Consider the following 12,586-nt stretch of genomic DNA (forward strand, 5'->3'; position numbering starts at 1 on the left):
CAGAGAGGAAGACGACTTGTTCTTTGGCTTGGTCCATATCTTCTCCCATCATTATCTATGCTGTCCTTCTTTTGAGAAGGAAATAAAGCAGAGTGAGTGAACAAATACCGGATACTAAACCTTGACCACTATTCAACATGAGAACGAGAAGTGGGTTCATAAATTGTAGCTTCTTGGAGTGGTCATCAAAACAGGATAAGTTCTGGCAGACATCAAGGTCTCAGCCCTCATCAGATTAAATCAAGCCTTGCTTCTTAAATCCAATACCTATTTATCTCTTCTATTGTAACCTTCATTTTCCTTTAACGAAGGCAGAGGAAGGGAAGTGAAGCTTTAATTAGACTTCTACTCAATGAATGAAGAGCAATTTTCCAATTGTTTCTTGGGCCACAAAGGCAAAAAGACTTAATAGGGTTTCTAGCATACAAAGTCCTTTATTGGGGATGTCAGGCTTATCTGAACTAAATGTGTCTTTGGAAGGAAACAGGATGGAAAGAGTTTCCAATTTCAGTGTAACAAAAATCTAAGAGAATTCTAAAGAAAAAAGTTGTGGGTGAGAAGAACACACCCTCAACATTTCCAAACACAAACAGGGTCCCAGATTATTCTAAATGGACCATTTTTCTGTCCGAGCTTCAACCATTTTGACCAGGCCTTCACCCAAGATCTTGAAGTCTTCCAAAATAGCCTCCACATTTGGAACCACCATTGGCTCAGAGCTTAGCTTGGACACCATCCTTCCTTTCATGTTTGACACCTGGTGGAGGTAAGAGATGTACGTAAATGGCTTCCAAGTATGGATCAACATACACATCACAACCAGTTCTGCACTGAACTCACCGAATTTAGAACTCCAAAATGAACCGGAGAGTCTGAATGAAGGGTCAAAGTATGGTTTAAAGCAAGGTTTCCAAACTATGTTCCACAGATCTTTAAGGATCCATGAGAACTTGATAAGAGTCTATGACAGACTAAAGGGGAAAAAGAAACTTCACTCAAACACAGCCAAGAATATTTTTTAGCTAATAGGTCCTATTGCTTGAAAAAGTTTGAAAACCTCTAGTTTAAAGCATGCAAATGCTGTATTATATAGCCAGCTGTGTTGGCTAAGGATGATTGGAAATGAAATCCAATACATTGCTGGAAAATGTCTGGATCAAGTGACTGATCTTTTGTTTACCCACTCACATTAATTTTCTAGCTGTTCAGCATTCCCACTTCTAAAGGCAAGGATTTTCAGATAAAGCACCAGCCCCATGTTCATCTAACTGGGGTCATCATAGCAAAACCAAGTTGCAAATCTACCTCAAAACAGGATTTGAAGTGAATTTTTTTAGTGATATTGCTCAGTCTTGGAATAATCTCATCCAGAGAAGCGGTTTCTTACCTTTCTGATCCAGCTAAGAGTTTAATTTGACCAGACTTCTCAAAAGTTTTGATAATGTCATGTTTTACTGATATGTTTTGAAATATTCAGTTGCTTGAATGAGATAACTGCTGTAGGAATCAGCTGGTTGGGTTGCTGTGTTAGAATTGAGAAGCCACAGAGAGAGATTTTTAGATAAACTAAATTCTGAAGCTAGTTCCTTGGCTGATGGCAAAGCACCATTTCTCAGTTTGAATGTCACACCAGGTCATGTTCATCTTTGTGGCAACATCTAAACTGAGGCTCACTCACCTTTCAAAGCAGAAGCTACTGTGGGGAATTAATAGCTTTCCTGACAATAGCACCTCAGCTGATGGAGGTGGAATAAATAGCAGGTGGAATTAATAGATGAAGAGGAGAAGAAAGATGAGAGGATTGTGTATAGCTCTGGTCTTCTCACTCTGATCTTCCTCTCCTGCACACACTTCCAACTTCATGAGATTTTGAAACTGCCCAGCAATTCAGTTTCCTGAGACTTGTACAGTATCTATCAGTTCCTTTCCACCTTAATCCTTGGTCTAGGGTTTCTGTTTAGGCCATGGAAACCCTGAGCAAGAGGCAACATTGGCTGAGTTTGAGTGAACTTTTCAGAACTCCATCAAGTTCTCACGGAACCCTGGGATTCTAGGGAACACCATTTGGAAAAAACTGTTCTAATTGCTGCACATTTTGCAACCTGTATCTCAGTATCTCTACAGGAAATCCTTTACCTTCCATCCCTCTGCAAGAAACATCTTCTGCTTCAACTGTTCTGGCATTATTAGTCTTCTCCTGAAAATCAGTGCTTCTAGCTCAGGCTTCTGGAGGTAACTGGCTGGAGCTGGAGAAGTTGTGACCTCTATCCCCAAAAGACCCTGCTGAGTTGACCAGGTACCCTCCTGGGCCATTCCAAGGCTCCATGCTTGCCACTACCAACTGGGGAGACCACAGGTAGACTTGCGTTCTCCTCCCTAAGATACATACTCCACACCAGGATAGGTCTCAGTTCAGGAAGTTCTTGGCTCAAACTGTGTGAATTATTCTAACTCCTTCATGCCTGTTGCTTTCACAGCTCCCTGAATTCCCTTATCTTCCCCACAAATCTGATCCCTCCAGTGATGTCAAACATGACTTCCTCCCACGGCTTTTAGGATCAGCCCTTCAGGACTCAAGGCAGGAGTTCTTGTCATCTGCATCAGTTAGCAAGCAGTTGGCCTCATAACGTATGTACTCGTGGATAAGCCCGTCTCCAGATAAGACAACCCTCCAATTTTTAACCAAAATACCATGAAAAATGCACAACCTGCGGATAAACCAACCCGCATTTTTCATGGTATTTTGGTTAAAAATTCAAGGGTCTGCTTATCCATGGATGGGTTTATCCCATATGGGTACTTTATAAAGTGTATTATCATATATACTCATGGATAAGCCCATCCGTGGATAAGCCAAACCCAATTTTGGGGGTATATTTTGGCACTTAAAATTCTCGGCTTGTCTGCGAGCATACGTGGTAATTTTTTAAATTTAGGTACACGTGCCACTTTTTCTTTTTTTACAAGATGGTTGAACTCTCATGAGAATGCCAAACTTCCTCAAGAGATCACACTAGTTAAAAGGTTATTTACCAACAGCAGAAACTAAGGAGGCCAATGAGTCAAATCCCAGGGTTGAGCGCTCACCTTGAAGGGCTGTGGCTCAAAGGCCGAGGGTTTCCAGAGAACCCCAACAACATCTCCTCCATATTTGTCGTAGAAGAACAGAGCAAAGTCACTGAAGGCTTCCTGTAATGAGAAAGGTTTCATTAAAGGAGATGCCCATAGACAAGGTTAACTATTGGGGACAGGGTTTGATTGCACAGTTGCAGTTGCCATCTTCTCTCTCTCTCTCTCTCTCTCTCACACACACACACACACACACACACACACACTGGATCCCCCTGCCTAGTATTGTTGTTACAGCTTGCCATGGGACAAATGAAGTCTCTCTTGAATTGAACGTGCCTCCTTTAACTCCACACACACATCCACATAGTTTTCTTGGCTGGCTGGAGGTGGTTTGCTACTACTTTCTTCTAGGACCTTCCACTGCAGCTTACAGCCCTGGGATTTCCTTTGAGACTTCCTATAAAAGGAGCTCCAAGAGAATGGTTGTGAAAGGTTCTCTGCCAGCAAACACTGTGAGCCAGGGCTGCAAATGGAGACCAAGCACCCCAACAGCCTTGCTTAGTATCAGGGTATTGAGGCAAGAGAAGGGTTAAAAGCCACGAAGGGCCAGATGTGGTTATTTCTTCAATGGGAGATCACCAGAAGACCCATAGTTGTAGGCTAGACTGGGAAGTGGATGAACTATCCCAGAAGAAGCCAATGGCCAATGCTTCTGTAAGGTTACCAAGAAAACCACATAAACGTGAGGGCACCAGGAAGTGGGCTTGACCCAAAGGAGATTTTCTTTTAAGGGTGACAGAAATTTAGTAGGACAAAACGAATGCTTCTTAGCCACAGAAAAGGATCTGAGTCCTATAAGGAAAGAGAAAGCCAAGAATGAGAAACTGTGGGTTTGAACATAGTCTCAGGTAAGTAAATATGGAGAATACCTATTATTAACACATTTTATTGTTTTACTACTACAGGTAATTTTGTAAAAACTCCAAAGAGATCTTGTTTGGGCCAAGCAAAAGTACAATCAATTAATCAGTGGATGGAGGCTCTATAGGTACTATTACATACCCACAGAGCTACAGAGAACTCACAGCCATCAAATAGAAACTTGCTGGAAAGATGAATGGTTCATATGAGACTGTTAGCCCACGTTTAGCAAGAATATGAACTTCTTTTTCTCATTTTTTTAAACAACTGGAAGGACATTTTATCACACGCCAAGAATATGGCCATGGGCTCCAGACCTGCTCCTGATCTTTCTGCTTAGACAACTACAGATCTGCACACAGAATGCTAGTCTCCGAATTGTTACGGCTTGGTAAGATTTTATTAACTCCACAATGCCAAACGTGGAAAGCTGAACATGCAGGAGCAGGATTATAATGCAGAAACACAAGCAGACTTCCTTTAAATTTCTGCAGAAATAAGCCAGAACAATTAATTCCATTTAAATACTAAAAAATATGCTTAGGAACACTAACTCCACCCACTTCCATCTTGCCCCGTAAGAAGGAAAATCTAAGCAAGGCTGGATGTGGTTACAGCATGGATGGGAGACCACCAGGATCTCCAAGGCTGTTGGCTCAACTGGGAACCTGATCCCTTTACTCATGAGGAACTAAGTTCAGCTAGAGGGAGACTTAACTTCGTTGCACTCAGGAGAATAGCCATATAAGGAACTGGGGTTGAGAGTCCTTTCAGCAAAAAGCTGAAGTGTGCTTCTTATTAATCCCTTCTAGGGTTCTTCCCCAACCCCTCTCTTTGTTTAGCTAAATTGTGTTTGCTCTTGGTTATTTCCAAGAGCAACAGTGTGGCACACATAAAGAAACAGCCATGGCCGCCATCTTGACTTGCTTGACCATACCCTGCAGACACCCCTTCTTGTAGGCTTCTTGCTTTTAGGGTCTTTTGGCTTTTCCTGCTGTGGGGAAGATGGGGATGGGTCAGAGCAGTATTTCTCAACCTTGGCAACTTTAAGACGCGTGGACTTCAACTCCCAGAATTCCCCAGCCAGCCATGCTGGCTGGGGAATTCTGGGAGTTGAAGTCCATGCGTCTTAAAGTTGTCAAGGTTGAGAAACACTGGGTCAGAGAGACCAGCCAGATTGGGCTTATGCTTGACAAGTCATGGGGCACTCCTCTGGCAAAGGAGGCCTGCCTAGGCACATCTATTCAAATTGGGTGGTATCTTTTGTTAATTGTCTTAAAATGATGTCAGATCCTGAAATCCCAGTGATGAGCATTCATGCCTAGCCAACACCACTGGAGGGCAATGATCAATGCCATTTACAAACCATGCTTAGCTTGGCTGCTGAATTAACCCCGCTTTGGGATTAACTGTCCAACAGGATGTTTTTGCACAAAAAGCTAACAAAAATTACCACTACTCTAGATCTCAGTTTTTGTGAGTTGTAATAGATCAGGAAAGAAGCTCCCCAATTTATTAAGAATAGCAATAAATGCTCCTCCTCCATCACAAACTTTCCTGGCCACCACTCTTTAAAGTAGCTTTCTCTCATCTTTATTTTTTGCATCAATTGCTCTCCTGGGCAGATTTTTTTCCTCAACCTCTTTCACTTCATCGTTCCATCAAGCATCCATTTTCATACAGGTCATGTACTTTTTCTTTTCACAGTCATTCTCTTTTCATATTTGTTCCTTTCACTGATTTCCTTTTCTTCCGTGTCCATTTTTTCCCCCAAAATCCACTCCTGGCCCTTTCAAATAAAGGTCTAAAATTCAGAACTTCACCATTTCATCTTTCGCTAACTCTCTCAATCTTTCTTCATAATCAATGAAATCAGATTGTGTATTCATTCCTTTTCCATATGTAAGTATCTATAGCTATATACTTAAGCAACATATTCGAAACAAAGCAATCTTTCTTTAAGCAGACGATCTCCAAAAGGTATTCTCATTCAATTCTTGGGTCTCCAAACGACCCAATTGCTTTTTCTGAGCTGTTCCCACTCGTCCATTCATGTCATCTAACAGAATAAATGTTTCCCCTGGATCACATTCACTTAGAATACTGCGCACTTTTTCTCTGGTTCCTCCATTCATTGGAACATAATATGCAGCCCTCACCAGTCTATGCGCTTCTCCCTTCACACTCACCACAGCAAACTATATGACATCAGCTGTAGCTTCTGGCATATGTTTCAGCCTTTTCACCAACATGTCATCAACCTACATGTCGCCCTTCTTCATGTATTCATCAGCTCCACAGGATCATAAGAATATAAGCGGTGCCCTGCTGGGTCAGACCCCTGGCCCTTCTGGTCCAGCAGTCTGTCCTCACAGTGGCCCACCAATTACACAAGGAAGCCCACTGGTCTCCCAGCAATGGCCTTCAAAGGCTGTCCCACCATCATTAAGGCTGATACCACTGATCCACATGACTTCCATGAATTGGTGCGACTCTTTTTTGAAGCCAGACATCTGATACGTAGCACCATATCTTGTGATAAGATCAGAGCACTTTCATTCAGATTTGCTCCCTTTCCCCTTATATATTTTCCTTTCCTTCGTGCATCACTTCATGTTCTTCATCCTTCACACCTCTTAAATTCCAAGTTGCAGTCTTCCAGATGCCATGAAGAATTACCACATGAACTCATAGCTATTGACTTCCTCTGCCTATCATGAAATGAGGCTTTCATATAATGATTTTTAGTAAGATAGGTAAGGTATAGACTAGGTTGTTGTGGCTGTAGTTGTACCCAGCCACATGCAGGATTTCCTGCTAACGGTAAGGATAGTTACAATCTGGTTTGACACATTTTGACCACAAATGCAATCATATATCAGTTTTATCCCAAGCAAATTCATGCTAAGCCAGGTACTCTAATCTAGAGATTACCTTGTAAACCAGTATATCACTGCCTGCATTCCATCAACTAACAGGTAAACGCCATATTCTGACACATAATCAGGAAAGTGAGTGTGTCTCAATCTACTGACCCATCAAAAACAATTCATATTGAAAACTCAAGTATGAGTTTAGAGACTCAAACCAAGGGAGAAAACCCCATTGGCGTCAAAGCTGCTGAGCTCCTTGGTAAGCAGTTGGTTGCTCAACCCAGACCACAGAATTGCTTCAGAGCTGTTGCCATCACAAATACCAGAGAAGAACAAGGGATTTATCAAGTCCAAGCCACAGAGAATTCAGTGACATGCGAAGGGTTTGCGGGTTGTTACCATCTCTCTTACAAAAGAGGGAGATCGCTGCATGAGGGAGAAAACAGGTTCTAGCCTGATCTGTTTCCTTCTCAGGAGAAGACAGTTTCCCATGGAGCTCTTACCCCATTTCTAAAAGCTTCTTAATTAGGTTGTGTCAATAGCTTCTGAATCACACTATGGCTTTAACAGGGTGATTAAGTATATGTATGACTGGATTCAGAGCAATAAACCAGCAGGACATCTCCTGAGTAGCTTTAATTAGCTTTAGGACAATGTCTATCATTATACAAGACTGCAAAAGGCTGAGGAGAAAACAGACTCTCTGTTGCTTTGTAGAAGAACAAGCATCATACATTCATCCTAATGTATAAATGGCAAAAATGTTCCCTGTGCTGAAGGTAACAGAGGGAGGTAAGCAGGAAATCAAGTCCTATTTGTTCATCCTGCTCAGCCATGACTCGTTTAATCAGATTCCTGAATAAACTACAATTGGAAGGTTCCACACAGCATGCTAAGCCATGTGATAGGCAAAGATTCCTTTTAGTTAAATGTCTTTAGGTTGGCTACAAGTTCGGTCCTAGAGGATGGAGCATCAAATGTCAGGGTTGTTTTAATTCAGATTCCTGCACTGAGGGAGGGTGGGAATGATGGCCTTGGTGGCCCCATTCAACTCTACAATGTTGTGATTGTAGCTGCACTTTTCTAAGCGAGCTGCCAGGTATTCACCAGCCAGACACTTACTCGGAGCTCCTGGAGGTAGCACTGCACCGGGTCGTAATCCACCACTGGGAAAGAGAGGATTTTTGTGGTGTTTTTGCTCTTCAACATCCCCCGGCTGAAGGATGTGACTGGCCGGTCCACTGCCTCCAGGTGCCTTGGAATCTGCTTGGGGTTCAGGTGGATGAGGACATCATAGAAATCCAAAGGAGGGCGGAAGACCATCTGCAAGAGAGAAAGCCACAGAGCTACGGTCAGCAGATGAGAAGTGAAGCAGAGACCTGATGCAGGCTGGAAGGAGGTCTCAATTCAGCAATGACGTGGATACCTTAAATTGTTGCCTAGTGTATATGTTGCTAAAATCACTGATCTCCCCTTGGAAGGTGATTCCATAGTCAAGTTGCCATTCAGGAAGTAGTTCAGGTGCCTTCACTTCACACTGACCAGTTTTTAATGCATTAATTCTTAGAGGCAGGGGATGTGACTTCCAATGGACGTTCCATCATTTTGGAAAAATGACAACTAGCCTGAACTATTTATTCTGTCACGGAGTACCAGCAATCATGAGTTAATTTTCCCTCTTCCCCATGCCTACCTGCTGAACAATGAACACATCCCTGCAGGGATATCCATGGGAGGGTCCAAAAAGGGAAGGTGGCTGGGGCCATCCCCTTTTTGGACCCTCCCATGGATACCCCTGCTGATGCCATCTTAACTTTTTGGACACCTCCCAATACCCCTGCAACTTCACCAAATACATTAGCTAGAAACACCTTTGTCCTTCTTAAGATACAAACGATCAAACATCAGCTGTAGATGCTTGACAGTCATCCATCCTAGACTTCACTTAGGTACCTTTGACAACAATGTCTCTGCCCTAACCAGGCCAAGGTATGTAGCTAGATTATTTGTCCCTGTGATGTGAAGCTCAGCCTGTGGCTTTTGAGACAGAAGTCTGAAAACTTCTCAGGAGGCCTTGAAAGGAATATGATGCTTCAGGCAATATTTGTGTTGATTAGGGATACTTTGATTTAGACTGCACTGTTACTGTTATGGATTGGCTTGATGTAATGGAATGTATCTTTGAAGAGGAGGGTGATGTGGTGGATAGCAGCAGAGAGCAAAACTATCAGGAAGGAGGGGGTACATTCCAGAAGGGGAAAGGAGACAAAAGACAACACTGTCCGCAGGGGGAGCGTGAGAAGCTAAAGTGGTTCAGGATAGCCACTCCCTAGAATCTCCCAGGGTAGATCCACTAGTTACAGTAGTATAGATTTAGTCTGGCAAGATTCTGTCTATTTGTTGTAAAGGAACTGAACTCAACTGGACTGTTTCACCAAGGTTCTTGGGCTGGGCCTCACACTTATATGCCCTGGTTTCCTCATAATTTAGACACAGTTAAGACATTTGAGAATTTCAGATAAAGACAGATTCTCCCTATCTAGTCCAAATGAGCCAAGATGTCCTGCTGAAGGTCTCCACCTAACATGGGGTGCATTGGAACAAAACAAGACAGTGGACATCCCTTTGTTTGGAACATCCTGCCCCAACAAGGGTGTTTCAGAAGGACTTCGATGATTGTTATATTAATATTGCTAAACAGTTGTTACTACATATACTTTAGTATTATAAATACTATAAATTGGTATTATAATTTACCATACGATGTTTATGGTATAATTACATTGGTATATTGTTACTGTTGCTCATATGTACACTGCTTAGGGTCCTCTAGATTGAAGTAGATAAATAAATATCATGAGCTATTCCAGCGTCCCATTTTAATGTAGCTACTTGGAGCAGCACACTGACAGCCTTTGCAGAGGCTGGGATGATGAACTTAAGAGTTCATGGCCCAGATGAACTTCTGTCCCCTCATTCATAGGTGGAATCCAGACCCAAAGGACAGGAAGGGACAGGGGTGTCCACAGGGTATGGCAAAAAAGTCAAGATATCCATTGCACATAAAAACAGGTGGAGCGTCAATCGTACCATCATGGCTACCATCTTGAGTTTTTTTTACCACAGACTGTGAACACACCTGGAAAGGGGAGAGGTACAATGACGGGAGCAGCAGCAGACAATGCTGGAAGGAGACAGAAGTAGTGTGATTCCGCATGAAAGCACTTGGCAGTTTCCATTTACTACTCTATCTTCTGAAGGTCTATCTTCTGTTGACTCCCACCAACAGAAACTGGTCATTTCCCTAAAAAATGAAGAGACACCCTCAAGTTAAGCCTGTCTGCTGATGACTACATGGAAGAAACCACATTTTCTCTTGGCAGCAACATCAAACTGGGTTGCCATGACCTTCTTCTGGATGTTTTTCAACTTCCCAATCTAGCTTACGGCCCTGGAATTCCCAGGACAGCTTTGAAGTCCAAAGACAGTTTAAGCCAGTTCCTGCCACTTGCTTACAGCAATTTTCTGAGTCTTTGAACTATCGAACATAGTATGTCAAAGCCTACCGATATCAAAGTATTTCCATACCCTAAAACCATTGCCCCAAATGGTCTCATTTCCAACCTGAACTGCTAAATGATTATTTTCAAGCTCAGAAAATGGGCTAGGTGGCTTCCATGATACTGGGAGCAATTGTTATAAAACAACCTTGGCATTTTTGTTACATTTTCCATCCCGCCTTTCCTCCAGGAACTCAGGGGGCAATTCCTCCTCCAATTTTTCTCCACAGCAATAAGCCTTTGGGGCAGGTTGGGCTCAGAGGAGATAACTGGCCCCAAATCACCCACATTTCCAAGGCTGAGGATCACCGTGCCTAGGTCTTGCTAATCCTAGTCCAACATCTTAGCCACTATCCTATCCTTTTATTGAACCAAAACCACTCTTCCCGCTGATGGATTCCAGAGGAACATACTATAAAACCACAATGCAATGAAAACAACATCATGTACCCGCCTTCAGTAACAATAAGATTATTAAAAGCTTGCAGGGCATTATCAAAAGTGGGAAGCAACACCTCATCTGAACTGCTAGGCCTTAAATAAGCAAACATTAACCTGGTGCTGACAGCATTTGCTGACAGCCACTGACAAACAGTGGGCTGTCTCTGGGACATGCCACACTTAAAAGTCCTGCAGCACAGGGCTGCAAAGCTCAAGGTCACCACAGACAACTTATGCAATGTACCAGCTAATGGTATTTGGAGCAGGGTCAGTCAGATCTTAAGACTGACCAAGACTATAAGTAGAATTACCTGCCTGAGGGTGGCATTTGATGGGGGTACAAAGAATACAGAGACCTGAAAGACCAGATTAGAGAAAGGTTATCATGGAGAAAATCTATCTATGTGGTTAGGAGTCGAAAATGACTGGATGGCACAAAATCAATCAATCCTAATCAACAAAGAATATGAATTCATAATTCCATGCATCTTCCAATTTTGTGCATTTTTATGAAGGCATGCCAATTTTTTGGGAGGGGCCTTTGAGTCTGACTTGACCCCTGCAATTTTCTAAGCAACGTTTTTGGACGTGCTTTGTGCTTGCCTTCAGCTGAGAGGAAGGGACGGGCCCAAGTCACACAGCTGGCTTCTGAACCTTATGGCAGGACTAGAACTCAGCTTTCCTCATTTCTAGTCCAATGCCTTAGCCACCAGACCAAACAATATATATTTGGATGTCTTCAAGTCAAGTCTTGACTGTGGGTGACTGCCTGGACAGGTCCCTGCACTTTATTTCTAGAAGTGCTTTGCCCTGGCCTTCTTCTTCTCAGGGCTGAGCGGGGGGACTGGCTCAAGGCCACCCCGATAGCTACATGTCCAAGGCAGAGCTAGAACTCATGGTCTCCAGTTTTAGCCCAGAGCTGTTAATTACTACCCCAAGCCAGCTTATTACTTGCTTATTATCATGATATAAGTCTTTTTCTTTTGATGGGGGGGGGGCTTTTTGGTAAAATAAATAAATAAATAAATAAATCCTGGTCTAATGTTACTTTCACAATGGCTGGTGTGGGTCTTCCGGGCTGTGTGGCCGTGGTCTTGAAGTCTTGTTTCCTAACGTTTCACCTGTGACCGGCATCTTCAGAGTTTACTTTCACAGTTCAGCTACAGAGATCTGCCTGCTGTTGATCCTGCCTTGCAAGGCAGCTGGTATAGAAAGGATCCAGTGAAGGGTGGGAATGGGAACAGCAGGCATTTTTAATACATCTGGAGATTCATGACTGGCTGCCTTCATTTAAGATTAACCACAGTTTAGAGTCTGAATGTTGCACTAACCCAAGGCACAAGCAAGAATCAAATGCGGCCCATGAAAACTTGAACAGGGTCCCATGACCTGTAAAAGTTGTCATCCAATTGTAATTTGTAATGTGCCAGAAGGAGAAAGTGATTAAATAAATAATTGGAGAGATGAATGAACTATACATAATTGTAATTCAATGCAACTTTAATCATGCTTAGTTTTTGCTTTAGCCCCACCACCACCACCATAAAAAGGCCAGGTGCATCCTTTTCTCCTAAGATGAACCCCTTGCTGCGGGGTGTGGTAGAAGGGGAGACAAACCCTCTGCCATGGGCAAAACTTGAGCCCATTGCAAAAGCAGGGGCTTTGGGTTGGGGATAGCAAGTTCCCTCGGCTGACGGGGACTGGCAATCCTTTTTCCCC

At 43.0% G+C, this 12,586-nt stretch overlaps 1 protein-coding gene across 2 annotated transcripts in view; it reads right to left on the reverse strand.

Annotated features, from left to right (window-relative positions):
- Positions 1-392: 392 nt before the first annotated feature.
- Positions 393-12,586, reverse strand: part of NOL6 (nucleolar protein 6) — a 51,505-nt gene continuing 39,311 nt past the window's right edge. For both annotated transcript variants that reach the window (XM_025167348.2, XM_025167349.2), the window contains exons 24-26: positions 7,989-8,189; positions 3,088-3,189; positions 393-757 (exon numbers count right to left, since the gene is read on the reverse strand). In XM_025167348.2, coding sequence (XP_025023116.1) covers positions 608-757; positions 3,088-3,189; positions 7,989-8,189 — 453 coding nt within the window. In that variant the 3' untranslated portion in view covers positions 393-607. The remainder of the gene's footprint in view (positions 758-3,087; positions 3,190-7,988; positions 8,190-12,586) is intronic.

The sequence above is a fragment of the Python bivittatus genome, unplaced genomic scaffold (assembly GCF_059951505.1).
Source record: "Python bivittatus isolate LINGU-HERP-01145 unplaced genomic scaffold, Pbiv_v1 ctg000570_np1212, whole genome shotgun sequence".
Taxonomy (NCBI): Eukaryota; Metazoa; Chordata; class Lepidosauria; order Squamata; family Pythonidae; genus Python; species Python bivittatus.